Source organism: Pithys albifrons, chromosome 1 (assembly GCF_047495875.1).
Source record: "Pithys albifrons albifrons isolate INPA30051 chromosome 1, PitAlb_v1, whole genome shotgun sequence".
Lineage (NCBI taxonomy): Eukaryota > Metazoa > Chordata > Aves > Passeriformes > Thamnophilidae > Pithys > Pithys albifrons.
The window spans coordinates 34,997,505-35,024,465 of NC_092458.1; the positions used below are offsets into that span (position 1 = coordinate 34,997,505).

General features: G+C 39.7%; 2 protein-coding genes across 4 annotated transcripts in view; one reads left to right on the top strand and one right to left on the bottom strand.

The window, feature by feature from the left end:
* DZIP1 (DAZ interacting zinc finger protein 1) overlaps positions 1-14,206 on the top strand; it is a 44,946-nt gene extending 30,740 nt beyond the window's left edge. The window contains exons 12-20 of one of the 2 annotated variants that reach the window (XM_071549395.1): positions 398-457; positions 3,421-3,566; positions 3,890-4,085; positions 7,033-7,162; positions 7,349-7,399; positions 8,274-8,476; positions 8,819-8,949; positions 12,129-12,300; positions 13,078-14,206. In XM_071549395.1, the coding sequence (XP_071405496.1) occupies positions 398-457; positions 3,421-3,566; positions 3,890-4,085; positions 7,033-7,162; positions 7,349-7,399; positions 8,274-8,476; positions 8,819-8,949; positions 12,129-12,300; positions 13,078-13,160 (1,172 nt within the window). In that variant the 3' untranslated portion in view covers positions 13,161-14,206. The remainder of the gene's footprint in view (positions 1-397; positions 458-3,420; positions 3,567-3,889; positions 4,086-7,032; positions 7,163-7,348; positions 7,400-8,273; positions 8,477-8,818; positions 8,950-12,128; positions 12,301-13,077) is intronic. The other variant, XM_071549404.1, reaches the window with a different exon arrangement.
* Positions 14,207-15,420: 1,214 nt separating this feature from the next.
* Positions 15,421-26,961, bottom strand: part of CLDN10 (claudin 10) — a 59,623-nt gene continuing 48,082 nt past the window's right edge. For both annotated transcript variants that reach the window (XM_071549426.1, XM_071549417.1), the window contains exons 2-5: positions 23,785-23,946; positions 23,539-23,620; positions 16,455-16,562; positions 15,421-15,783 (exon numbers count right to left, since the gene is read on the bottom strand). In XM_071549426.1, coding sequence (XP_071405527.1) covers positions 15,669-15,783; positions 16,455-16,562; positions 23,539-23,620; positions 23,785-23,946 — 467 coding nt within the window. In that variant the 3' untranslated portion in view covers positions 15,421-15,668. The remainder of the gene's footprint in view (positions 15,784-16,454; positions 16,563-23,538; positions 23,621-23,784; positions 23,947-26,961) is intronic.

Here is a 26,961-nt window from a genome sequence, read left to right on the forward strand (position 1 = left end):
TAATCCTGTGTGACCTTATTATTGTAGATGTCTAAAAATACCCTCCCTGGCCTCTGGGAGCCATTCTAGACGAGTGTGGGGTTTTCTGTGGTTGTGTGACATACCAGTCGCTGCACTGATGACTTAAAGCTCTGATGCATCTGAGATGACACAATTCACCTGTGTTTGGACAACTGAATCGCTCCTGAAGTACTATTGTATTAGGGTCTCCTCTGCAAAAATGTGCCCCCGAGGCAGCAAAGAGTCATGTTGCATTGGGTTTGTGATTGTTAAGCAGGTTGTCAGCAATCAAGAAAGTTGACATCAGTGTGGGTTTTTTCTGCCTGACTTTCCCACTCTGGACCTTGACCTTCTTCTGTCCTTTTTGTTTGGTGTTCCTGTTCTTCCTCATTATTAGAGCAGGCACCCTTGTTGCATATGTTGGAGCCCATAGAGGAGCTTTCAGAAGAGGAAAAAGGTAATGATTGATTCCGCTTAAAATATACTGGCATGTGTTTCTTGAAAATAAAAAATACTATTTGATACCTGCAGTATTTTTCAATGTATTTCAGTATATTTGTATGATTTGGGTGGGAGCAATGTTTATAGCAGTCTCCTGTTTGCTGTTGGTGCTTGTCAATATTACAATCCTTACCAAGTTGAATGTTTTTATGAAAATCTAACTTCTTTAAAGTGGGCACATTCCATATGTCTAAAGGCACTTGAATTAAGCAGAGCAAAAATGTTTGATGGGGAATAGCCTCTCACCAGGAAATTTTTGGTGCTGACACTATTGCAACAGGTGCTCATTTGCTTTTTAAACTGCATAAGAGGATAAAGAGTTCAGGTAGAAGGAAGTTGGTGGAGGTTAAATCTGCCAGGTTTCATAAATGCACCACAGATACTTTTACAAGTAATTTAAGTTGCACCTACCCATAAGCAGTCACAGCTTCAGCCAGCGTTGTGCAATTTGGAATGAAATTACATAGCCCAGCACTGGCAGCTGTTCTTCCTCATCTGAGAAGAACTTGGAGAAAGCCACATTTACACTGACGGAACAGAAATCATTGGATCATCCTGCATGGTATTCTTCTGAAGGCAGCTAACAGTACTTTAGGGGAAACACCTAATAGCTGAATAGCATAAAAATCTGTTTTGTATGCAAAAAGCAAAATCAGTCTTGAACCTTACAGCCAGTGAGTTTAAATTTTGAAGGAACAATGCTGTTTTGAAAGCAGAATTGTTGTTTAAATAGATCTGTGTGTAGAGAGGTTTCCTCAGGGAGAATCTAGTGACTCTGAACAATCTGAAATAAAGACTGCTTACATTTTTGCCGTTCCTTCTGTTATTCTGATGCTTGCTGTCTTCTCTTTTGATGGATTGTCTTTGATTCTTCTGCTGTGCCTAAAGGCATGGCCTGCAGTGCAGAAGAGAGAAAGAAAGAATGCAGTCTGAAAAGGTAGACCAAGATGTTTTGGGTTTGATGACAGTAATTTGTAAGGGGGAGTGTGAAAACTCTTGACTCAGAACCTTATTTTCTAGGATTATGTAGGAGCTGAGACGTGGACCAGACTTACAGTCCCTTGTCTCCAAAGTTGTTAAATGTAGTATTTAGGGATTAAAAAGTTGGTAAAAACCCCAGTTCCTTAAATAATTTATCTGGCAAAGAAGATTTGGCTTGAGTTAATTAGGAAGAATTAATATTGTCATTAATTAGGATAGTGCTGGATAGTCTTGTTACCCTTATTTGTATGTAGTAATTAGGAATTATTTTAAATGTAGCTTTTTTTAATTAAGTATTAACATCTGAAAGGGACAGGATTTTCAGAAGGCTCCTGGGAGCCTTCCAGTTTAAAATGTCTCATGTATGGCTCTCTGGGTAGATTTAGTACTGCATAATGCATCTTGTTCTGACTGGGGATAGTCTGATAGCCCTGTGTTTCCTCGAGACCAGTGGTTTGTCTCTTCTAGGACAAATCAATCTTTCCAGACAAATCACTTTTAATCCCATCTCTGTCAGGGACCGAGTTGTCCACACAGTTCCCGAAACCAGATGAGATTTTGGCACAGATCCATTAGTATGGTTGCTGGACTCTCAGTTTTCATTACTTACAGTTCTTTCCAGGATCCAGTGGAAGCTGGTTCCTGAAAACTGCCTAAATATCATTTGTGTGTCTTGAGGCTTTTTTGTGTTCTCTTCAGGGTATTTGTCTTTCCTTTAAAGAAAACTGAAAAGTAAATGAAACTGCTTTTTAAGCTCTCATTGTTTAAAAATAAGAAAAGTGGCACATTTCTTTTGAAATAAAACATTTAAAAGTCACAATATGGAATAATTCCTTCATTTATATCCTTGTCTGTTGGCTGGCAGATGACTCCGCTGCCCTGTAAGGCATATTGGAAAGTGACAAGCAACTACCCAAGATTTACCCTTTATTTCAGGGGAGTTGGGAGCATGGTTTATGGCATGCTTTCCTGGGATGTTTTATACCCTTTGCCAGCTTTGCTGACCACTGCCAGACAGAAGCAGCCATTGTGGTTCCACAGATTATTGGTTCATTTAGTTTAAGTGGCGTTCAGTAAAATTTTGTTTTGCCAGACTCTTTATAGACAGGTTCTAAATGGGTGTGTTTTGCTTCTTTACTCCCCTGAATGACCCTACAGTATTTTGGCCTAACTTAAATGTCAGTCTTTCTTTTAGATTGAAGAATCTGTCTAGATGATTCATTTGTTGTATAAGAGCTCGTGTCATATTGACACTTAAAGCAAGCAAAAGAGATAGGAACTTTGTCTGCTTTTAAGTATGTATGATGTCATAGACCTGGATAGAAGAAAACATGACACTGAACTTTGTCCTTGAAAGATTTTTGAAGATAACTATTATCCATCATGTATTTTCTGTGAAACAGTCTGCCCCAGACAAAGGTCTTGTCTTTAACAAGACTTTTGAATCCTTACAAACACTTGATTTCAGTAGGTGATTTTTATCAGAGAACTTAATGTTGCATGAAGCTTTTCTTGAGAAAAAGTTTATTGCACTCCTGTTCTAATTCCTGCTAGAAATCTGCTTTTATTCGATATACCACTTTTAGAGAACTTAATTCAGAAGACAGTCTTTCTTTATCAGAAGTTTTCAAGTTCAATGTTTTTCAAGTAAAGATCTCTGTTGCTAAATATTCAGGCATAAATCTTTACAGTGATTCTGTAGCAACAATAGAAGATACTGGTGACGGTGAGTACAAGTTGCTGAGGTAGAGATTCCAGGTGAGCTGACTTTTGTAAGCTGGCCCAAGATACTGAAAATAATATAACTCCCTGTAGATAAAGTTGCACATACATGATGGTGGTTCTAAGGAGTGCATGCTTCAGTGCAGTTCTTAATTGTCTCATGTACTGTGGATTTTTCAACTGTGTCTTAAATGCATTTTTCCGTTCTTATTTCAGAAACTGAGAAAAGTGAATGTAAACCACCTAGAAGTAACTACTATTTAATAAGTGCTCTAAAGACTGATCCTTCTTTAACTAAAGAATTACGAGTTGTTTTGGAGCAAGCCCTGGAAGAGAAGCTGGAATCCTTGGGAATTAAAGCAGTAAGATTATTTTGAATTATTTGTCCCACTTTTTTTTTCTGTTCTGTTTGACTCTTGTACTACAGTCCTCAGCCTATAAAATCCAAAGCTAAATTTCCATGTTTTATATAAGTGTAATTCCTTAACCACTAACCTGAGAGGATGGCCATCACACTACAGTTGCAGAGGACATGGCTATGCTTGTGAGCATTGTTAACAACTTCTGTGATTTTTCTACAAGCTTTGTGATAGCTGAAGTTTAAAAGACAGTATATGATTGTAGGATATAAATCCCAGAAATAACAGCCCCTGCCCTGTGTTTACAATACAATTTGTTTCCTTAGGGTGTTCGTGGCATACCAAACGATCGCTTAAATAAAGTTTTGCGTGCTATTGAACATGCTAGAGAATGCAAACAGAAGCAACAGCCTATCATTCCCCGAATTCGAGAGCATCTTGAACGTCAAGTGAGCTTTAGGGTTGAAGAGAAATCATCAGCTTCTGGTAGACCTGTTTTCTGTCTTCAGTCTCCTTGGGAAGGTTACAATGTTTTCTGCTTTTTATTCATTATTCTACATTTTATAAGTGCTATTTAAACTTTTATTTAGCAACATTTCTGTATAGCTGCTTTCCTACTTTTTATATATTTTATATAAATATTCTATATATTTATGACCAACTAAACTGTTTTCTTTAAAGGGTTTTTGACATTGTGTTTAAATGCAAATATCTTAGTGCCTGTGTTGACACTGTTTAGGTGTCGTAGCAATTTGGCAGAAAATAAACCCCCTTGATTTCCAGCTGGACTTCAGAGATCAGAAGGAGTGGGTACAGCTGGGCTTAATTTCTGGTTATAGCCAATTCATTACTTCCAGTGTGGTTGCATTCCCAGATGCACCGATAGTGTGTGTTGCACTGTAAGCCTGGTCTCGTTATGTGATCACAAATTCACCATGACACTTTAGCATCCATCCCTCTGCCACCTGGCTCACTGCAGCGATAAGGGTCATCCAGCCTCTGCCTGATAACCTATCATCTCCTCAGCATGCCGTCATGTATCCCCTTAGCCAGACAAGTCATGGCATAACTCATGGAAGTCCCTTCATCATACATCTCATGGCTGTAAGGCTCATTCCTACATTATCCACCCACTGACTACAGTCACACCTTCAATTTGGTGCCCTATCACACCTGTATATAATTGATTTTTGGGGTGTCTCTGTAGGGCAGTTTCTTGTACCTCTCCCCCACACCTTTCGTTACACCACACCCAGACCTTAGGTGTTTCAAACAGATCATTATCCAGATTTTTACAAACCTGAATATTATCCAAGCAAAACATATTAGAGTCACTATTAACATAAAAAACCCAGGATAAAGTAGTCTGTCGAAAATTCTGGTAGCAGTGGGTGACCATCCAAAAAGGAGGTCTTCCCTCTGCTGCTATCCATCTTACTTCACACATTCCAAGACATGGTGTATTTGTTCTGCATTATAGTGGATAGAGATCAATCTTTTGGCCAATTTCTCAGGTTCATGTTAACAGTCATAAATCATGTTTTAACAGTTGTAACAATTGGTAAGATTACAGGAGATATATAATTAAAGTCACAATCTGTAAGTCTAACAAAATTACAAACACAAATATTTGAACAATTATGTGTATCTCCAGCATTATCTGCAAATATATGATCACAAAGCATTCTTATACAAACACATCCTCTTTCAATATATTCAAATATTGTCTTGGAAATATCATTGAGATGTATTTGAAAATGACAGAGATTCTGTTCTGTGTCAAGACAAATGTCTTCAGCTTTCATGGTGTTTACCTTCATAAGTAAGTCCTTGTTATTTGCATACAACACACACATTAACATTAGTATTTTACCATTTATTTCTGAACTGTTGGGCCCCTACTCTGTGTTCCAATGGACAGAGTACAGCACTGTTGTGATTTAATCCTAATGCAATGAGTTTGTATATGGTATATACTGAGGCATCACCTCAGACAAAAGCTGTGGCTGTATTCTTAATGGGATAAAATTGATTAGATGCCACCCTTTCAAATTCAGTGGCATTATTTCAGGTTACCTTTCTAATTCAGTGGGCAAAGTGCCCTCATCTCCTTCCCTTACATTAGCCAAGTAAATTTTACAAGTAAGAATGTGTAGTGCAGAATGTACTATAGTTACTGTACTGATTAGCATAGATAAAAAAGTGAGGGTCTCCATCCCGCAGGTCAAGCCTGCTGATGTGTAAACCAAATTTGGCTCATGCTGGTAATAATTGCTCCTAGAAGAAAGATAAGCAGTCTTCAGATGGTTAACTTGATGTTCAGTGGAGGTGTGCTGGCATCATTCCCAGTGTCATTCCTGGAAAGGGAAAACAGTACAAGTCTCATCACAGTTTGTCCGGACAAGTTATCCCTTAGTGGCTCAACTTGTTTAACTGCTCGAACTAATGACTGAAGTCCCATTTCAAAGTAGGAATATCTCTGTTCCGTCTCTTTAAATGCAGTCAAGCTGAGTCTCTTTGGTCTATCGGGGCCAATTTGAAACAGGTTGCAGTAAGTACCATGTTCTCTGTAACAGAGCCCCATTCTGCTGGAATAGGGTCACGGGGGTGTGTAGGACTGAGCTGTTGGAACAGCCTTATGCGTTGCTCAGTCCACTTCCATGATTTTTTCTTTTTCAGCAACTTGTAAAAGGGATGGGCAATAATAGAAAAAACAGGGATATGTTTGCACCAATATCCTAACATTCCCATTAACTGTTGAAATTCTTTTAGATTAGTCAGATTCTGCCCATAGTCTGTTCTTTCCAGAGTGTCAGAAGTGGTTTCTTTAATCCACCAGACTGAGGAACTTAACCTCCTGTCGGGCCCTTGACATTTGGATGTAGGAATGTCTAAGCCTAAGGCTATTAACCTATTCCTCACATTTTCTGTTGCATACATACCCTCTGCGGGATCTTCATCACCTATTACTGTATTGTCATGTTGCAAAACCATAACTATAGACCCCACACCCAGTGCAGGAACAGTCTGTTAACTATAGGTCTGGTTGCATTCGAAAGAGCCATTTAGGTTCATGAATAGCAGAGTTTATTAAAAGCAACATATGTGGTTCCTTTGGATTGCCAGTGAATACACACACATTAACTTCAGAGTAGCTATTTATAGCACGAATTGCAATTGCAATCACAAGCTTAATCACCTGGGTCAAAAGGCATAGCTGAGGATGTGATTTTTACCAAGAGGTGTCTGATCTCGGAGGACCAGCTGGAAAGCAAGAAGGTTTGTTTTCTGCCAAATTGCTACACTCTTTCATGCAACACGTGATAATTCAGGACTGCTTTGAAGAAAATAATTGCTTTTTTTACTTCTTTTTTTTGTAAAACTATAGTCTGTAGCAGAGACATCTTTTGTAGAAACGAAAGATACCAGGCATTGTTTCTAAGAATGAGATAGATAACTTTCCTCGTAGATAAACAGAAGTTGAGTCAATTGGGAATTTCCTCATCTGCCACACCACAAAAACCAGTAAAACGGTCTGCACCAGCTGTCCGCACACCTGGACAAAGAACAGTCGTCACTGAGTATACATCTACACCAAAGTAAGAGATGCCTTTCTAATAATACTCATACCTCAGGTAACAGTCCTATAGGTTTGGGAGTTTGTGGCTAATGTGCACATTTCCCCAGCTGCAAGAATGAGCAAAGAATTTGGATAACCTCTGTAAAAACTTTATGCTTGCTTAGTTAGCTGTCAGTCTCAAAATAACTTGTCTTGTAATTTTTAGATCCAGGAAGACCCTTGGAAGTGAAGTTCCCACAAAGACATCTAGCATCACGTATGTTTTGTTCCTTTGTTTTTTTGAAGAGGACATTTTTGATGACTGAATATTCACATTTGCCACAGAAAAGCTAATATTAAGCTAAAATCATAAACACTTTTGAGGCTGTATATTTCATATTTTGGTTTAAAGTATTACTCCATTTGAGTCTTTTATTATAATCCCTGAAAAATAGCATGTTTTTCTTTTCAGCATATTTATTCTTTGTTGTGATCCAGAAAGGAAGACACTCAATAAGATCAATAAAAACTTCCTTTAGTTTCTTTCTTAGATGCTTTTTCTGAGCCAGTTAAAAGCATTTAGAGATTATAGTGACCTAAACTTTCAGTTTGTTGATGTTTTACAACAAAACAACCAAAATTAAATACCATATTCCATATTTTTATAACCAAAATTAAACACAATATTCCATAATCTGTTCATATCAGATACCTTACTTTGCAATTTCCTGCACTGAAAAATTCCTGTATTATTTTCATCTAACTGATGTCAGAACAGACTTTCTGTGGCGCAGATTCCTTGACCCTGAAATTTGCTTTACCTGCTGATCCATGAAAACCTTTCTGTGTTTGCCTGGAAAGACTTGTTATATATTGGTCTCTTGTTTTGTGAAGATGGTTGCATGAAGGAAAGAGTCATGCGTGTATAAGAGATGGTTTTGTGATAACTTTCTGAACTTACTTAGCCAGTGTGATTTCTTGGTAGTTGGTTTTTCTTGATAGTTAGAATTTAGGGGAGATTCTGCTGGGGTTTTTTCATGTAAAAAAAATGCATGTTTCTGGAAGGGAAAATGCAGGGAAGGTAAATTTATATATAGTGATGCAGTCACTGAAACCCAGTAAGTCTTCATGTTCTATGTGTTTTTGCTTAGAACATCACCATTCAGTTCAGAGGAAGAAGCCGATGAAGATGACATTAAACAGTCTTACATATCACCAGAAATATTGCAAAAGCAGTCAAAACCATCAAGCAACAAAGTCCACGCTTTTCAGAAGCCTTCTGGCAAAAGTGATAGGAATGGGATGGAAAAAAAAGCAATTGAGGAAGCTGGAACACCTGCCAAAACTTGGAAAGGTTTTTCACTTCTTTTGCATATGGATGTTGTAATAGCTGTGCATGATTTTGCATTTCATGATAATATTTCTGTGTTAGGAAACATAATGATGGCAGACTATCTAATCTTGAATGTCTGTGTATATGTAGGTGTGCACTTTATGTTTTTGGTAATGTGCTTCTATTAATGGAGTACTTAGAGATGTGTATTATGCTCTTCTCTATAAATGTGGAAAAAGAGACAATGTCTCAGAGAAACTTCTTTTACTTATTTTTACTTTGTGGAAGATTTCTAGAGTATTTACAGTGAAGTCCCTTCCTTGTGAATGAAAACGGTCAATATAATTTTTTTCTGAACTTTAGAAACAGTTATTCAAAAACTGACCAAGCAGGTTGGAGAGAGTCTTTCTAACCATGAAAATAAGAACAAACCAGCTGGAGGAATTAATGTTGCACAGGCATTTATTAAGAAAGAAGAGGTGAAAGAACCAAAGGTATTACTTTTAATATTATTATTACATTAAGTAATTGAACTACATGTTACTCTTTTCATGCTAAAGTCATCTTGATGCAGCAAAGAACTTAATTCTCAAAGACAGTATTGGAATTACAGCTAAGTAGTCTTTTTGGGTACATCTGCACTGGCATATAGAAAAGTGCCAGCAAGGAACCTGTGGCAAGCAACTTCATCCACACTGCTTATTTAGCTTATTCCATGATCAGTTTGGATCACTTAAGGCATCCTGACTGCCAGTTAAATCTGAAATTTATTGCTCCTCCCAGAAACAGTGACACTTCTATTTCAGTTTCCAGAAAGGGGTGATTGTCTTAATCAACTTTAACTGTGATGGCAGGGTAATCACAATTAGCTTGTGTGATTTTAATTGCTATTGGTGACACACAAGTTTTTCATTGACTGTGTGGAAGCTGCAAATCACATTAGACTCAAAATTATCAATTCAGACATGACTATTACAGTGTAGCTTTCTGTCCGTTCTCTGTAATGTCAGGTGATATAAGACTGTAGAATGTTCACAGTTAAATTGAGTTGGATACTACATTTTTTAAAGGTCTGTTGACAGTGGACCACTGTATTAAGGAATTTGGGCTTCAAGAGCAAAGATCTCCAGCAAAATAAGCCTTAAAAATCTATGTTTTACAAATGCCATAGTACTGCTTGATAGCCTCTCTTCCCACATCTCTCAGTCCCCTGAACTCAGGGAATGAAGTCGCTCCCATTGTGCTAGAAGAGACCACCAAAGGAGCCTAAACTTACATAAATCCCATGGGACCCGATGAAATGCTTCCCCAGGGTCCTAAAAGTGGCTGACGGAGTCACCAGGCCTGATGTAGTCTCCGTGATAATTGAAAAGTCATGCAGTTGGGTGAATCCCTGACAGAAAAAAAGGAAAATGTCAGACCCATTTTTAAAAGGAGTTCAAAAGGAGGACCCTGGGACCTACTGACCAGACTAATTTCTGTGCCCAGAAAGATCATGGACCAAATCCTCTTGGGGAGAAAATTACACTGTAATGAAAAAAGTGCAAGTCCAGATTAGATATTAGGAAGAAATTGTTTACTGTGAGGGTGGTGAGACACTGGAACAGGCTGCCAAGAGAAGCTGTGGATGCTTCATGTCTGGAAATGTTCAAGGCATGTTGAATGGGGCTTCGAGCAACCTGGTCTAGTGGAAGGTGTCCCTGCCCATCATTCAACTTGATATCTTTGAGGTCTCTTCCAATCCAAATCATTCCATGATTTTATGGAAAACTTTTTGCTCTAATACATTGCAATACATTGTGTCCCTTATGTATTAACACAGTGGTGTGTTTTCCTGTATGGACACCATAAGTTCAAAATGAGTTTATTGGCCAAGAACAAGCATTGCTACTTTGTTTCTGTAATTTTTACAGAAGAAGACACCATCTTGTATTCTTTGGTAATTATATGTGAACGGGCATATATTCATGTCCATATTTATGTGTTTAAATGCAGACATATAGTTTAAGTCAATTCTTTAAATCTTAGCTGGGATTTTCAAAGATGTTGAAAGATGTAAGCACAAAAAGCCATTGGAATGATGTCTCTCTGAAAATCCAGGATGTTTTATTAGCTTCAATACCAGTAGCTTAAACGCTTACAGCTGCTAATGGTCGTTCTCAAAACCCACAATACAATAAAACCTTTATAAGGCATCCCATTGTCTTATATTTTAGAAAGGCCATGTTTCACGGAAGTTACTTCAGAAATGTTTAAGAGAAACTTAATTTTGTGCTTAGAGGAAGCTGTGTTACTTGAGTTTACCTGAGTTCACCTGTACCAGACAGCACATGGATTAACTCTTTGAGTTAATGAAACTGCTTAGCAGTTTTGATTGGTGCTGTGTATTTACACTCAATCAAAACTGAATTCTGTTTGAAGTTGACATTTTTCTCTGTATTTTGTATTTTGTGAATATTTGAGGAAATTCTTCATCCAGCATGTTTCAATATATGTAACTCTGACTTTGCCATTACCACACCCTCCAAATGCAGATTGTTTGAAACAGCACAATGTTGAATCCTGGTATGTTAATAATACATCACACTGAGCAGATCTGTCAGTTTTTGAAGAACAGTTTGCCATGTTAAAGTGGAATTATGTTGCAAGATAAAGCATTACTGCAGTCTCTTCCCTTCTTTCGAGACATACGACACGTTCATATTTGTTGATTTTTCTCTGGTGTGTACATACCTTACATTGTTTTCTAATAGCATCTGAACCTTCCTTCTGTGCAGTAGAAGCACCTTCTAGATCCCTTCTGTAGTACTGGGAGATTCCAGTGAACTAAACTTTTAGTTTTGTGGGAAACCATTGTTCGCTTTCCACAGTTAAGCTCTCTAATAATGGCTCAGATCCATTGAACCACATCTGTTTGACAAATAGGGAAATGCTGTAGCTCTTCTTTCTAAAGCTGAATGAAGATACTTAGTTCTCAGGCATATAAGGTGAGAAGGACCATGGACTCACTCCTTTCATCTGTTTGACTGACTTTCATTTTGTGAACTCATTATGCAAATCCACCACTTAATTAAAATACGCTTGTACTGCTGACAGTGAGTCTTGAGAGGAGTATATATTTTACATTTGAGCATTGTGTGTTTTTTAATTTTCATTATTTAATTTTCTCTTTAAATAAATTAGTTTTCAAGTGAAACAGCCTTTATTGCAGTATTATTTCCTAGTGTGACTATAGAATGCTTATAAACTGCAACATTGCATGGTAACATGTCATATCTTTATTTTCATGTAAGGAATATACATTCTAATGCTTAAAGGACTTGCATCTCATTGGACTAGCTAATATCTCAGAGAAGATAGTAATTTTTTAAGTTAGGCATGTAATACCTGAAAACAGAGGCTTCTGCCTGCTATAGAACCAGCAGAAGTTTTAATGTTGCAGTTCCTGACTTTAAAAAAACTGAACCACTTTTAACTTTGGAACTGTAACAGTGAATCAGTATCATTTAGGTAAATGAATTAATGTGGATTTTAAAACTGTTGTGATAATGTCATAAAGGTCACGTGCCAGTGCATTTTTCTTCAGCAGTTTCACATTGTTGAATTTATGGAACATCTCAGGACACCTTGAAGAGACAGAGGAAAAATGCATGTTTTTTCTTGTCCCTATTAGTTTACAGAGGCTGATGAAGATGATTGGGATATATCATCAATAGAGGAAGACATTTTAGTGATGAAAGATGACAGAGGTCAGAAGGCATTGAAAGTTCAGAAAAATGAGACCAATGCTGCATCAGTGGTACATGCATGGGGTCTTCCAAAGAAAAGTGTACCAAAGGAGGAAGGTAACTTATTCATACTTCTACATGCTAAGCCTCAAGTGACTGACGCACCCAGAGGAGAATTAAGTGCAGTGTATTACATGTTGTAATTCAGCAGATGGTATTTTGTAAGAAAAACTGTGTGCTTGGTTTTATGACATATAAATATCATATATTTATGATACTTACTCATACATAAACCGCACACATATATGAATATGCAGAGATACCAAGAAACTTAAATTGGAGATTTTAAAACATAGAGTACTATCAGACTTCAACTTTATGTTAAAAATTAATCATCCAGGATTTTTTTTTTTTTTCACAAATTGAAGGGAGGAGGGAAACTTCCTTATTTTGTCTTGAGAATAATAATAAAAACAAAATTTCAGGTTTGTTCAAGGCATCTGAGTGACCTACCAGGCTGAGATAAGTATATGAACTACTGCTAAAGTAAGAGCCTCAGTCTTATATAGAACTTACACAGTAGTTTCTAACCCTAAAATTTCAGTGTATGTAAAGGTTAAAGCTGTGCCAGTTACATAAAGATACTTCTGGTTATTTTTAATGGGAAAGTAGTGTTAACACTTGACTGCTTGTATTGTGCATTGTATTGTGACAGAAACACCTTCATTTTATCAACACTTGTCATTTTCACACTGGTTGAAATTTGGACTTCCTGAAGTCCACAGATGTTTGCTCACATAGCATGTCATTTTATCTCACAGATAAATACAAAGTAAAAATACCCCCAAAAGAGTATTAATAATTGTTAATTTTTTTGTCTGTTTGTTTTAACAGGCCTTCATGAAGCTGATAATACAAGCACATTAAAAAGCAGCTTAGTCACTGTAACAGATTGGAGTGATTCTTCAGATATATAATTGTTCCATTCCTGATGGGAGGCCCTGCAAGAATTTCCTATCAATTTTTCTCACTAGTCATGCAATAACAAGGAATACTGTTTACAAAGCTCTTGTGTCTCTCAGTTTGAATCTGAAAAAGAATACTGAAGTATACTGGCCATGTCTGTTTAGAAATTGAGAGTAATTCTTCTTTCTCATTGTGGTGGTTCAACCTCAGCCAGCAGCCAAGCCCCAGCAGACGCTCGCTCCCTCTCCCATCAGTGGGATCAGGGAGAGCTTTGGAAGAATAGTAGTGAGTAAACTTGTGGGTTAAGATAAAGGCAGTTTATTAGGAACAGCAAAAGCTCTGCACACAAGCAAAGCAAAACAAGGAATTAATTCACTACTAGCCACAGGCAGGCAGGTGTTCAGCCATCTCCATGAGAGCAGGGCCCCATCACATGTAGCGGTGACTTGGGAACACAAACACCATCACTCCCAATGTCCCCGCTCTTCCTTCTCCTTCCCCCCACTTTATATACTGAGCATGGTGTTATATGGTATGGAATATCCCTTTGGTCAGTTTGGGTCACCTGTCCCAGTCATGTTTCTTCCCAACCTCCCATGCACACCCAATTCCTTGCCAATGTGGCAGTATGAGAAACAGAAAAGGCCTTGGCTCTGTGCAAGCCCTGCTCAGCAATAACAAAAACATCTCTATATGATCAAGACTGTGTCCAGTACATATCCAAGACACAGCTCCATACTAGCCACTGTGAAAAAAAGGAACTCTACCCTAGCCAAAACCAGCACATTCATGAATTCAGTGGTGGAAGTCTCTTTCATTTCACTGAGGTGAAGATTTTGCCTCTAATGTTTACATTAAAGATTGAAACTGTTCTTGCAAGAAAGCGTGTTAGCCAATGAACAGAACATACTGCAGAGTATTACTTTATACAATTTTTAATGCATATTTTCATGTATTTTATCATAAACTTTATATAAATTATCAACATTTAAAAGAAAATATGTCCATGTATTAAATGTTTTAAATTTCTACCATGGTTTACAATAAACACCAAATGAAAAAAGCCTCAGCTATAAGGGTAATTATTATTAAATGCCTCCTATTTGGGGAATTTGTTTTCTTTTTTTTTATGGGAGTAGAATCTTTATTAACATAAAAGCACAGAAATTGGAAAAAAAATTAAAATGTCAAGCCACAGTGAGGAAAGCACTGACCTGCCATTGCAGAAGTACTTTGATATTTCTGTTTTGTCCATACTGGCTGCCTTCTTGAAAAAACACAATAGTGTTTTGAGTTAAATGAAGTACAAAGATAGAGTGGTTCTGATGTAATTTAGATGGTGTCAGATACAAACCCTTTTCTTTCATAGTGTCATTATTAAATAGGACTATTCATTATTTATATTTACACTGTTGTCCCAAAACAACCAATTTTTATTTAAACTCCAGAGGTCCATCTGTTCAAACTTCATGCCAAACCTGAGTTTGTGTCTGATTTTAGGGACTCAGTCTAGAAAGTATTTTGTGATTAACCTCTCTTTTAATTTACTGACTTGTACAAATACTCCTTCAGAAGTCATCACTATGGACAGACAAAAAAAAAAGCTGAATTTTTGAACTGTTGTAACTTGGTAGGGATTATCTGAAATCATGTTGGGCCAAAGGTGTCCAGCAGGATGGAAGGAAAACAAAACCCTGGAAGTGCTTTGTCACTAGCAGGGCTGAGTGCTGAAGCAGGGCAGAAGTCAAATGCAGAGTGTGGGAGCATCTGTGAGCCTTGCCATGCCTCCAGCACCCCCACGGGCCACAGCCTCGCCCAGCCTTTGCTCTCCCTGCCATGCACATGGAAGGCTGATGGTCACACGTGGGCTGCTGCTTGTGCTGAATGAGTTCTGCACAGGCCAGGCCCTCCCCAGCAACAGGTTTGGTAATTACTGGCCCTGACTACTGTCAGTACCTGCTCACCCTAATCCCACGCTTGTTTTCATCCAGTCTCTTCTTATTCCTTATCCCAGACTGACCAAGTTGCATGCTCTTCCACCCTGGGATAAGGAGACAAGCCTGCCCATTCCCACCATCACCTGGCACTGCAGGTACGACGTGCTCTGCAATTCCAAAGTCACCACTAAACAGTGGTGAAATATTCTGCCCATTAACCAGCACAGATTAGGGCTGTTTCATCCAGCACTGAACCCAAGTCAGAAATTACTGCAATATGTCAATATGATGTGTGTGATGCCATTCCCATAAGCAACTGACATGACAAACGGAATTAGTAAACACCTCATTTATTTTTTTTCAAGAATGCAACATCAGCTCATGATTTCCAGGTATAAACTTTACAATACCAACATCAATCTTAAAATATGACATAATAAAATTTACATCAGTATGTAAAAAGCTGCAAGTTAATATTTTTAAAAGTCATTGTCTTAGTGGTAAGTACCTTGGGGTTGGGGAGGAATCACTTGAAACATACAAAATCATTTTTAAAACGCTTTGAGTCTTCCAACAGTGCAACTAAACATAAGCGTTCTTGTCAAAGTGCTTTGGTGGGGTTTTGTCTGGGACACTGTTGTGGACCTTTGTACGAGAAGACATCACAGATGTGGCTCCATTATATGCATATCCCCTCCTGAAAAGAAAAACAACCAACTCTTTACAGCTTATCCCACGGACAGGTAACATCTCTGGATCCAGGCATTATAGTAACAAAGCTAGAAGAAATGTACAGGAACATACCTACAAATTTCTGGGGAAGGGGCCCATTCCTTCTCTGCGTAGTTTGACATTGCAACACCTGCACTTGCAATTTGCTTTTCTATGAACCCGTATCCCTTGCTCACAGCTATGTAAATTAGGGCCAAATCATGAAATACTTAGACTGTGGCAGATCCTACGTGAACAGTTACTCCCTCCAGCTGTGCCTCTTGGTTATTACCCTTCTGCTGCTGGAGGTCCCACTGCCACCACTGCTGTCCTTCACCTCTCTCACTTTTGATCTGATGACCGGGATTAAAGAAACTTCTGTCTTCACACCTGTAAAGTGACCTAACCACTTTTCCTTCATCACTGAATGCATTGTTTTCCAGCAGTAGTACAACTATGCAGTACATATAACACGGGTATTTGCCCTGAGTCAATAGCTTTCCTTTATTACATTGTCCTTAAATCCCCTTATCTTCTTTTACCCACACAATCTTTTTCTCACTACAAAGTGTTTTAGAACAGTAATCAACTGCATCCATACAGGGGGTACAAATGCAAAGTATTGATTTCTTTCAGTGAGTACAACTTGTGTTTTACCTTGGAGAATTACTGTTTTCAGCTATTGAGAAACAGAATATACTGCCACCAATTATGCAGAGTGAAGCTCCGGCCCATCCAATGAACAAAGCTGCTCCTAATTCATACCTACAGGAAGTCAATAAATGTGTTTAACAAAAAAGAGCATAGATTTTTCAGAATAAAACAAATCCATTGACACATACATTATTCATCACAAAATCAGCAGCTCTGCCATTCCCCCATGTTCTTTTCATTATTTTCCCTCTGGCTCAGGAGGCAAACTCTTTCCCTGCAGTACACTTGGGCAATGCTTATCTCCCTATACAGCCAGCTGGGGTCCCTGGCCTTTCTGCATCTCCTCCTGGATTGGTTTGCTGTGAGGTTTCATCATTCTTTAGCCTGTTTACAGCACACAGCTCCTGTCCCCTTGGACCATTTTGTTTCTGTTGGTCTTAAACTGAACTGGGACTTCCGCTGATTCAGAAACTAGAACTTCTGCCTATAACTCTCTTAACTCCCCCTCTGTCTCTCAGGATCTGCCTGTCTTTCTCCCTCCCTATCCACATATCAGCCTGCTTAAAACCTGAGGGGTTTGTATATATATATCATATGCATATGCAATATACATGTACATGTGTGCAATATTTGCACACACGGATGTAAGCATACAGTAACATAAGCATATGCATATATTACAGCAACTTTCTGCTTCTCTAGTCCCACTGGCTGAGTTCTGTCTGGAAGATGCTGCTCCCTCAAAAACCCATGGGCAGAGGTTCAGGTCACCAACAATGGTCCCCTGTGCTGCCCAGGGACAGCCACAAACTGTTTGCAGCCAGAAACCGCTTAGTTTGACTCCTAGAAGAGATGGTGGCGCTTCAGGAGTCCATGTTTCTAAAACAACAGCAGTAAATGAAGGAAAAGAAGGGCATGGGGGTAAGATTCTTTTCTTCCCCCTCAGCTCTGGAGCTTCAAGACAAGCAGCAAGCCATGGCTGCCACTTGTCTGCTCCATTCCCCAGCTCTCTGCCTGAGGTACCACTGTTTAAAACACTTTTAGGATGACCTGCACTAGGCCACAGGCCCAACAGTCTCCAAAGTCTCCTATTTCTCACTATTAGAACAGACTGCCTGTCTCTTGCTCCTTTTCTGCTTCAGTTGCCCCTTGGGAAGACCTTTATCTCCTCTTGATTCCAGGGATCCTGCACTAAAAACACAGGCCCCTGGCCCCACTCCAGCCCGTTATCAGCCAGGTGCCTGTGCTGTCCTTTGTTACTAACTTGTTTTATTTCTCGAGCTGTGATGAGGCAACTGAATGAAAGCCTCTGCTTGACAGCCTGACTGTACATCTCACAGAATGTCTAGTGGCACTTTTCAGCTAGTTCTGAACATTTCCAAGTGCACAGACTCTAATTTCAAGTATACTGCAATATCTAACTGAAAATACCTGCCTGCTGCTCTACAAAACTTGTATCTTTACAAAGATGGCACTGCAGAAACACTCAAAAATTGCCTGTGAGCCCAAACAACCAGAAAAAGACAAAGCAACTTCTCCAACTAGTCTCAAGGGGGTGAACACTGGCTGAGAAACAAAAAAAAGCCCCAAAAATTTTCATGTTTTTTTAGAGTCTATAAGCACAGACTTTTTTAACAAAAAATAAAAAAGTCACACAAGGACAAAAAGCTACTCTTAGGATACCTGTGCTAGGTGCCCTGGACACCCAGGTTGGAGAAATTTTGGATTCTGGGGCTTAGTGCCAAAAAGCAATGGAGACCCTGAAGCTCAGAGGTAGAACACTTCATGAGGGCTTGTACCTGACTCTTCAGTAGTGCTCTTTTAGGCTACTCTTTCATTTTCTGTTTACATCACCAAAGTAGAGTTTTTATTTATTATCCTTTGCTAAAAAAAGGATCAGATTCCTCCAAATTTTCTCCATACCCAGCTGTTGGGGATTATATTAATTTTAATTATAAAATATTAAAGTATCTTATATTAATAGTATTGTTTTATATTAATTGTATTATTTATATTAAAATATTAAATATTAATTGTGTAGGTTTAAGTTTTATTGTAATTTGCTTACAGTTGCTCAAAACTTAGTGTGGGTGAACTTTAAATGAACTCTTTTTGTTAGCAGGAAAAGCCAAGCACAGGAGTAAACAGGGAAAGCCTTGTTATCTTCAGATAAGGGTTAAGACCCTGGAGGGGCCAAGGCTGGAAGTTAAGAACAACTAATGGCCTGGCCACATGGACATGGAGAGAGAATCCAGTGAGGCATTGGAAGACCTCAGACCATAAATTGCCATTGCACCATGCAGTGCATGTGGGGCATGTGAACTGTGCGTGAAGATCAGGTGCACAGACTGTCAGGGTTTAGATAAAGGCCCAGGGAATTCTTTGTTCAGGGTCCCTCTCTGGAGACATCCAGCTCAAAGTGAAAGAAACCAACTCTGCCTCAGAATCCGTGGTCCAAACCCTTCCTTCACACCAGTGTGGGGCTTAGGCACCCAACCCCCAAATTAAGCTGCTGGAAACCATAGCACAGCTGCCTTTCACCCTGGAAAACTGATATGAGGGAGTTAAGGCAACAAATTGACTTCTCCTCTTCTGAAGCATTTCAGTCACACAGAAAAGTAATCAAGATTGTATTTCATTTAATTGGGTAGAAAAGGGTTACCTGACTGTTGCCTACTAGTTGGTAAAGAAGACATGGAGTTTGGCCTTGGCTCTTGGGATTTTTTGTACTTTTTAAGCAACATTTATGACTATACCACATATAAACAGGTTGTGTATATGGCCCCTCCTCAGGTGACTGCCACATCACTGGGTTCATGAGTTGTAGAGTGGAACTAATAGGTCTTTCCTCCTCATCTTTAAACAGATAGAGCAATCTTTCTGATTTATACTGGTACTTATGAGGGAAACTTCAAATTTTCAATTGCTTATCAACCTCTGCGTGGCTCCCTGGATTTTATCCAATCTGTCTTTTAGCTCCTGTTCAAGCTGACAACATGTCACAAGTGCAGCCCCTCAGGGATGAATATTGGGCTCAACGTTGTTCAATACCTTTGTAAGTGATCTGGATGTTGGGATCGAGTGTACCTGGATGGAGTTTGCCAGTGACACCACACTGAGTGGGGAAGTGGAGGCTTCAGAAGGAAGAGCCACTCTGCAGGAAGGCCTGGATGGGCTGGAAGAGCGAGTGAACAAGAACCTTACAAAATTCAACAAGGACAAGAGTAAGGTCTTGCACCTGAGAAAACATAATCCAGGAATGGAGCACAAGCTGGGATCTGCATGCCTGGAAAGCAGCCCTGTGGAAAGGGACATGGAGGCCCTGCTGGATAGTAAGCTCAATATGAGAGAACAGTGTGCTGCTGCTGCAGGAAAGGAAGCCAGCAGGATGCTGGCTTGTATGAACAAGGACATCATCACCAGATATTTAGAAGCCATTATTCCACTCTATTCTGTGCTTGCCAGGTCACACCTGGAACACTGTGCTCAGTTTGGGTCCCTGTTATGCAAGAAAAGATGTGGACAGGCTGAAGAGGGTCCAGAGAGGGGCCACAAAGACGATCAGTGGAGTAGGAAGCTTGTCACATGGGGAAAGGCTGCGAGAATGGCATTTGTTCAGCCTTATTAGACCTTGAGCAAGAAACCTTAGAGAAGACCTTATCACCATGTTCCAGTGTTTGAACAGTGTCTACAAAGTAGATGGAGACTCCCTTTTCATAAGCAGTCACAAGGAAAAGAAGCATGGTAAGTGGGTACAAATTACCCCATGAAATTTCAACTGGACACGTAAGGACAATTTTTCACAGTGAGAACAATTAGCCATTGGAATAATCTCCCTAGTGGAGTGGTGGATTCCCCAACACCAGACATTTTTAAGACTTGCCTGTACAAGGTGCTGGGCCATCTTGTCTAGATCATGCTGTTGTCAAGAAAGACCAGATGTTCCTTGAGGTCTCTTCCAACCTGACATTCTATAATTCTATGGTCTTTGCAGCACTTAAGAAGCCAACCCTAACCTCCCATCAAAATCCAGTACGTAAAAAAATCTTACCATAAGAAAAACTCTTACAAACAATGGTACTGCCAGACAAAATAAAAAAGGAGACGGACTGTTTTAGAATAAATTTCTGCACTTGCTGTTTCCCCTCTCATTCTTTATTATTAAAATCTTTGTAGGAACACACTCCTCTATTTTTAAAATACTAGGTTGCCAGAACCAAAGCAGTCACTCTCTGAAGTCTGTGGCTGTGTATCCACAAATCACAGATCACATATCAGTGAAGTCAACCTGATTAGAGATCAGTGGCACCTCAGCGGGAGGGTGTGAAATTGATGGAGGGGTTTAGAGGTGGTGACTGCTGAGGCCCATGAGAATTCACCTGCAGAGAACTGAATGCCACCTTCAACTACACTGACCAAACTGGCTAAAAGAAGTTTTTTGCCATATTCCAGGAGGCCAAATTCCATGAGAGAACTAAAGTACTGCATCAGTACAGTAGGAAAATAGTCTAGTTGTTACATACATTAAGACTACAAAGTAAACTTCCAAGGAAACCAGTGGAAGCCTCATTAGCTGCCAGGAAGTTGGCATATGTAAGGGGCATACGTACCTACCGAATCAGTACAATTACCCAAGGGAAATACACACTTTGAATGTCTAATTCTTATGATTCTTGGAAAATTATTCCAATCTATCAAAAGGAAGACTATGTGAACTATGTACAATCCATTCAGAGACAAGAAAGCTGAAGGGAAACAATTCTCTATATGAGAGAATGGAAAGTCAGTCACATAATCTGGCAAGGGACAAAAAGGATAAAGACTATAAGAGTAAGGGTTTTTTTAATTTAAAGTATTGAAGTGACAACATAGTTTCCTAAGAGAATCTGTGTGAGCAACGCCAGCAAGACAGCAAAACAAAAGCACAGATTCTCCCCAATTAGAGGTATCTGAAGAAAAATTAAATCCATCTTGGGTGCCAGGACCAAGGCATCCAAGATGGATCCCAAGACACTCAGCATGTTATCATGAAGAATCAACCAACTCTTTTGGAACCATTTAAATTGGCAATGAAAACTATTGTCTCGGGATATAAAGTTCAGCCTAAGATTTCTTTCTAAGTAAGGCGGGGTTTCAAGCATCCTTGTGATGCCTGTCATACCTCAGTTAGGTACATAATTCAAACAAAAAATCTCGTGGGGAACAGTCTTAGGCAAGCCTTTGATCCCTGCTGCACCCAAACATAGTCAGGGTGCCTATTGGCAAATGCAGAAGGCTGGAGGGAAACTCTGACAGCTGACCTGATGCTACACATCTTGTGTCATTTGGTTCCCACTAACAGTATCTCAAGCCTGTCCTTGACAGCACAAGAATAACTTCATGAGAGAAATGTGCAGTAAAAGGCAAAAGGCTGAAACCCTCTCCCAGTAAAGAGCTAATGCCAAAGTTCCACAATATACCAGCAGGAAATATTAAATGCTTCTGCAATGCTTATCAAAGTAAGAGTTCACAGTCAGCAGCAAAATGCATTACTCTAACCTATTTTACATTGGTTAAGAGAGAAAGGAGCTGAATGCCACCATTAGCTTCATCTGACACAAGGTTGCTTCACGAGCTAGATGTCCTGTTAGCAAACTCAAATTACAACTTCTGGCCTTCCTTTCTGCCTTTATCTTTGCAGTTGTGATCACGTGTGCCCACAGCTGAGGTATGCTGTTGTTCAGGAAAAATGTAATTTCTGCAGGGGATGTCTTACTACCTTTACTTCAGTACTTAAACTGGATTTCTCATTCCTTCACAGCAGAATGCTGTCATGAAGTCTGCCTGTTCTTTTGCACCAGATGAACATAGGAATACATGTAGGAAAGGCACTTCTGGCAACAACCATGGTATTGTTCACTAGGAACAGTAAGCCTGATGAATAATTAACTTCTGTCTATATGGCCAGCCTCCATTTTCTTCACAGAACCTCACATCCTTCTTTCTTTTGGAGGCCTTTTGATCCCGTCTTTACTGAACCAAACAAGCAAAAACTATAGTGGAGTTATGAGAAAACTAATACAAACTTGTTTTCAAGACAGAAGCAGTGCCAACCCTACTGCAAACGAGGACCCACTTAGTGTTATTTATTCAGACTGTTTCTGTCAAAGAGAAACATAAAGGCTCAGGGTTCATTACTGAGCCCTTACTTGGGTCTTGAGGAAATATATACCCAATATTTGACATATCCTGGAATCACCACCAGGAAAACCTTGAAATCCTTGCCTTTAAAGAAATGTTTACATCATGTATGAAGTAAAACCAGGAAAGTCTGTGATGCTGTAATTTACAATCAACGTTTTCAGGTTTGGTAGTTAAGTTGTCAAGCCAAAATCCAAGCACTGTTTTGTGAATTGCTGCATTTGCAGGTCCTAAGAACTTCTACAGTTTTAAAGGGAATCTTTAGAGATGCTCATTATTTCTGGTATGGATCCTGTAATTCTATAAACACTCCCTCAATTTAATTACAAGTCACAGCATTTATGTTAGTGCTTATAAGATTGTGAGTTCTGATAAGGTTTATGATCCAAATTTCAGTCACCTGGAATTGAAAATATGCCTGCAAAGAGTCCACAGAGCGTGCAGTAACCTCTCAAGAGGAATCAGGATTGCACAGTTCTTGACACCTTTATGGAAACCACTTTCTATCAAAAGCTCAAAGAAATAATTTTTTTCTTTCCCTCTCAAATGATGCACCTTATGAGCACCTCTATCTTGTGCAATGCTTTTGCTGCATCTCTGGCATAAAGGCAGGCTTCACTCCCAATTACCCCATCTGCTTTGGGAAGGAGGGCAGAACCCTGCCAGGCCACAATAAGCCTGGGCACACAGATTACAGGGCAATCACTGTACAGGAAAGTGTTTGTTCATTTGATTTCAGCACATGGTTCCTCCAGCCAGGAATTATAATTAAACAAAACTGCAGCCCACCCTCTTCCTCTGCCCAAGAGGAGAAGCACCTGCTCTCTATCTAAATAGCCTCTGGTGTGCCGAAGGAAATTTAAGGTCTACTTGTTTGAAAGATTTATGGGTATACGAAAGTACTTACTTTTGTGCAACAAAAGAAGGATCAAAGAACTCAGACGTAATTCTGTTTGCATACAGGGAACAACTAGTCATAGAGCACAACCCTGAAAAGCATAAGACAAACTATTCAGTGGAGCCAGCAGAGGAGCTTTGAGCCTGACCCTGAAGTTAACGAAGTCCTGGAGAATTGTATGGCGGGTTCTGCAGAAAAGAAGCAGCTCTGGTATGACTTCAAATATGAAAACTGAGACAAATAAAGTATATTTACCAGAGAGTATGAAAATCAGTCCAGCTAAACAAGCTATTTTTGCTTTAGTCTGATCGGAGCCTCCGACTTTAGTGCACTTCATCCCAACCAGTCCAAAAATAGCACCAAAAAAGCCGAGGCAAACAGCGGAGATCATCAGTCCTCTGCAGGCTTGGATGTAACCTGCAGAGAGAAAGAGTAAGGCAAATGTGAGAACCATGACCATGATGGGTTTTACTACAGATCCACTCCCTCTGCGCAGTATTAGGCATTCACTACCACAAATGGAATCAGACTTTGGCTACAGTAATGTCACCTTCCCACTGAGCGTATTCTTCTAGGTGATGTATGCCCTTCACAGGGCATCATCACCTAAGCCCAGTTCATAAGAAACACACTGTGGCACTCAAGGGTCCAAAAAACAATCCCATGGCACTGTGTACAGTATCTTCGTAAGGCTGTGCCCATGAGGCTTTGAAGAGCAACTCCACGGGGCTGCTCAGTGGCTGTCACAGTTGCAGAGCCACTACGTGCACAACAAGCAAGTCTCATATGCCACTTGCTGTGCCAGAGTGCCACAGACACAATTCACCCGCAGTGAGTGGGCAGCAGGGACCCTGGTTGGGGTCCTGCCCTGCCTGGACATGCCACTGATTTTACTTGGATTCACCAAGAAGGCTCTCATTCTCCAAGTCAAACACACTCAGGTCTATGGACAGCAGTAGTCCTTTGGGATAAAGCAAGTTCCTGCCTTATATAAACCCAGCCAAATGGCTTGTAGTTGGCTTCACCCACAAACATTTTTGCCTTGCTGCCTGAGGCTGGTCCGAGTGGGACCTTCCAGGGCAGGGCCCTTCAGCAGGACAATGGGCTGCTTGGCCTCTTCTCCCTTCTGAGAATATCTTGTAATTGAAAGGCTGTGATAATTTCATATCACTGCTTACAGGGTGGAACGCTGCAATCTTACACACTTGAATAACCACCACAAGATGTTTTTCTTCATAACCTGTTGTTACATCTCATTTAAAATGAATATGAACTCCCACTATTAGGGTATTCATTCCTTTTGCTTTGATCTCCAGTGGGTGGAAATGTTGAGAGCTAAACCACATTGTCATTGCCTATTACACCAAATTTTACATAATAACAAACAAAAAACCCCCACAAAAATAACCACCAAAAAAAACCCCATTCAAGTCCTCCATAAAAGTCTTTAACATGCAAGAAAATAATATATTAAAAAAGGAACTAAAGGACATCTAATGAAAACAGAAGCCAGCAGATTCAAAACAAAAAGTGTACTTGTTTGTATAACAAAGCTGTGGAACTCCTTTCTACAGGATATGTGGATGCCAAAGATTTATAGACATTGAAAAAGAGACTGAGTACGTTCATTACAGAGAAATCTGTGTCTAGCTGGCAGGTTCTTAAGATGCAGAGGGCTACCACAGACATGTGGCTGCCTTCTGCTGTCCTTACTGCTGCCCCCCTTAGTCACTGCTGGAGGCGTATCAGCTCCAGGATGACTGCTCTGTGCTTGAACGTTTAAAACTCCACACTGATTCACAGCTTTGTGCAACAAAGCAATTTGTAGCACACAACAACCTGTTTTATCAGGCCTACCAAACATGGGAGCTGTGCTCCCATCTGTGAACATCACCTACTGGCATTTACCTACATCTGCTGGCACACAGATGGACTTCTTCCATTTGCAACATGTTTCTGTACCCCATCAGCTAAAGAAATACAACAGTCAACCAAGTAAGTGTGACTGTCATATGGCTCACACGTTGGAATGTAAGAGAGAGAGAGAGAGTCATTTGTGCAAGACCTGAGTTTGAAGGGAGCAGTCTTGCCTTGTTAATTTTTGCTATCGGCATGGAAAAGTTGACTTTTACTACTTTAGATGGTGTTTAATGTACTTCTTGTAGCAGACAGGTAAAGCATGAGATGAAGACTGCCAAGGAAGCTATTATTTTTGACAGGTCCAATTTATTGACACTGTTAGTAGCTAATTGACACATTAAAGTGCTGAACCATGAACATATTTACCCGGAGGTCCTCTAAACCTTTATTTATGTCTGAACCTCCTAGGAAAACCAGTAAATATTCACCCCAACCAAAATATCCAGCATTTGCTAGTAACCACAGGGCTGAAATTCAGTTTTTCCTGAAGGTCAATACACAGTTTTAGAATAGGTAGAGGGTAGTGAGACACCAAGAAATAATTAACTCACTCACTCAGAAATCATTTTCAATTATAAACAGCATGAGCTGAAGGACTGCTCAGTTCTGCTGAATGAATAACCTTCCTCACTAAATAATTCACCCAACTGGGCAAGCCAGCCACAGCAGGGCTTGTTTCAGTTCACCACAGCAATCAGCCAACTGGCACACATTTTAAAAACAAAATATATCAACAAAAAAAATATCACAATTTACACCAGAAATGTGGAAAAGCAGAAGGCTCTGTTACTACCACTAGGTTGCCAGAGCCTTAGGAAGCATGAAAGGCAGAAATTAACATTTTCACCAAATCCAGCTCCTATTGCTTAGATCCTAGGTTCAAGCTATGTATAGCATTTGGCTGTATGAGGAACTAAACCTCTTTTTTTGCTTCTGAGAAAGCAAGAAGATTATATTGCTTACTAAGATTTATAAAGCTTTTTCAGGCTGGAGAAGAGAAGGATCCAGGGAGATCTTATAACAGCCCTGCAGAACCAAAGAAGGGGACCTACAGGAAAGCTGGAGAGGGGTTTTTTACAAGAGCATGTAGTGATAGGACAAGTGGAAATGGCTTTAGATTGAAAGAGGGCAGGTTTAGATTAGATATCAGGAAGAAATTATTTACTGTAAGCATGGTCTGGCACTGGCTTAGGTTGCCCAGAGAAACTGTGGATGCCCCATCTCTAGAGGTGCTGAAGGCTGGATGAGGTTCTGAGCAACCTGTTCAGGAGGTGTCCCTTCCTGTGGCAGGGGTTTGGAACTAGATGACCTCTAAGTTCCCTTTCAACCCAAACCATTCTGTGATTCTATGATAATGCAGCGAAAGGGAGCTGCCCATTTCTTCACACTCCTCTACTCAAGATCAAAACCTTTTCAATGTTTATTTTATTTGCACCAGCTCCTGTAGGAAACTTGTCATATACATACTAACCACCCCAAAGGAAGCTCCAAGCAATAAAAATCCATGCATTT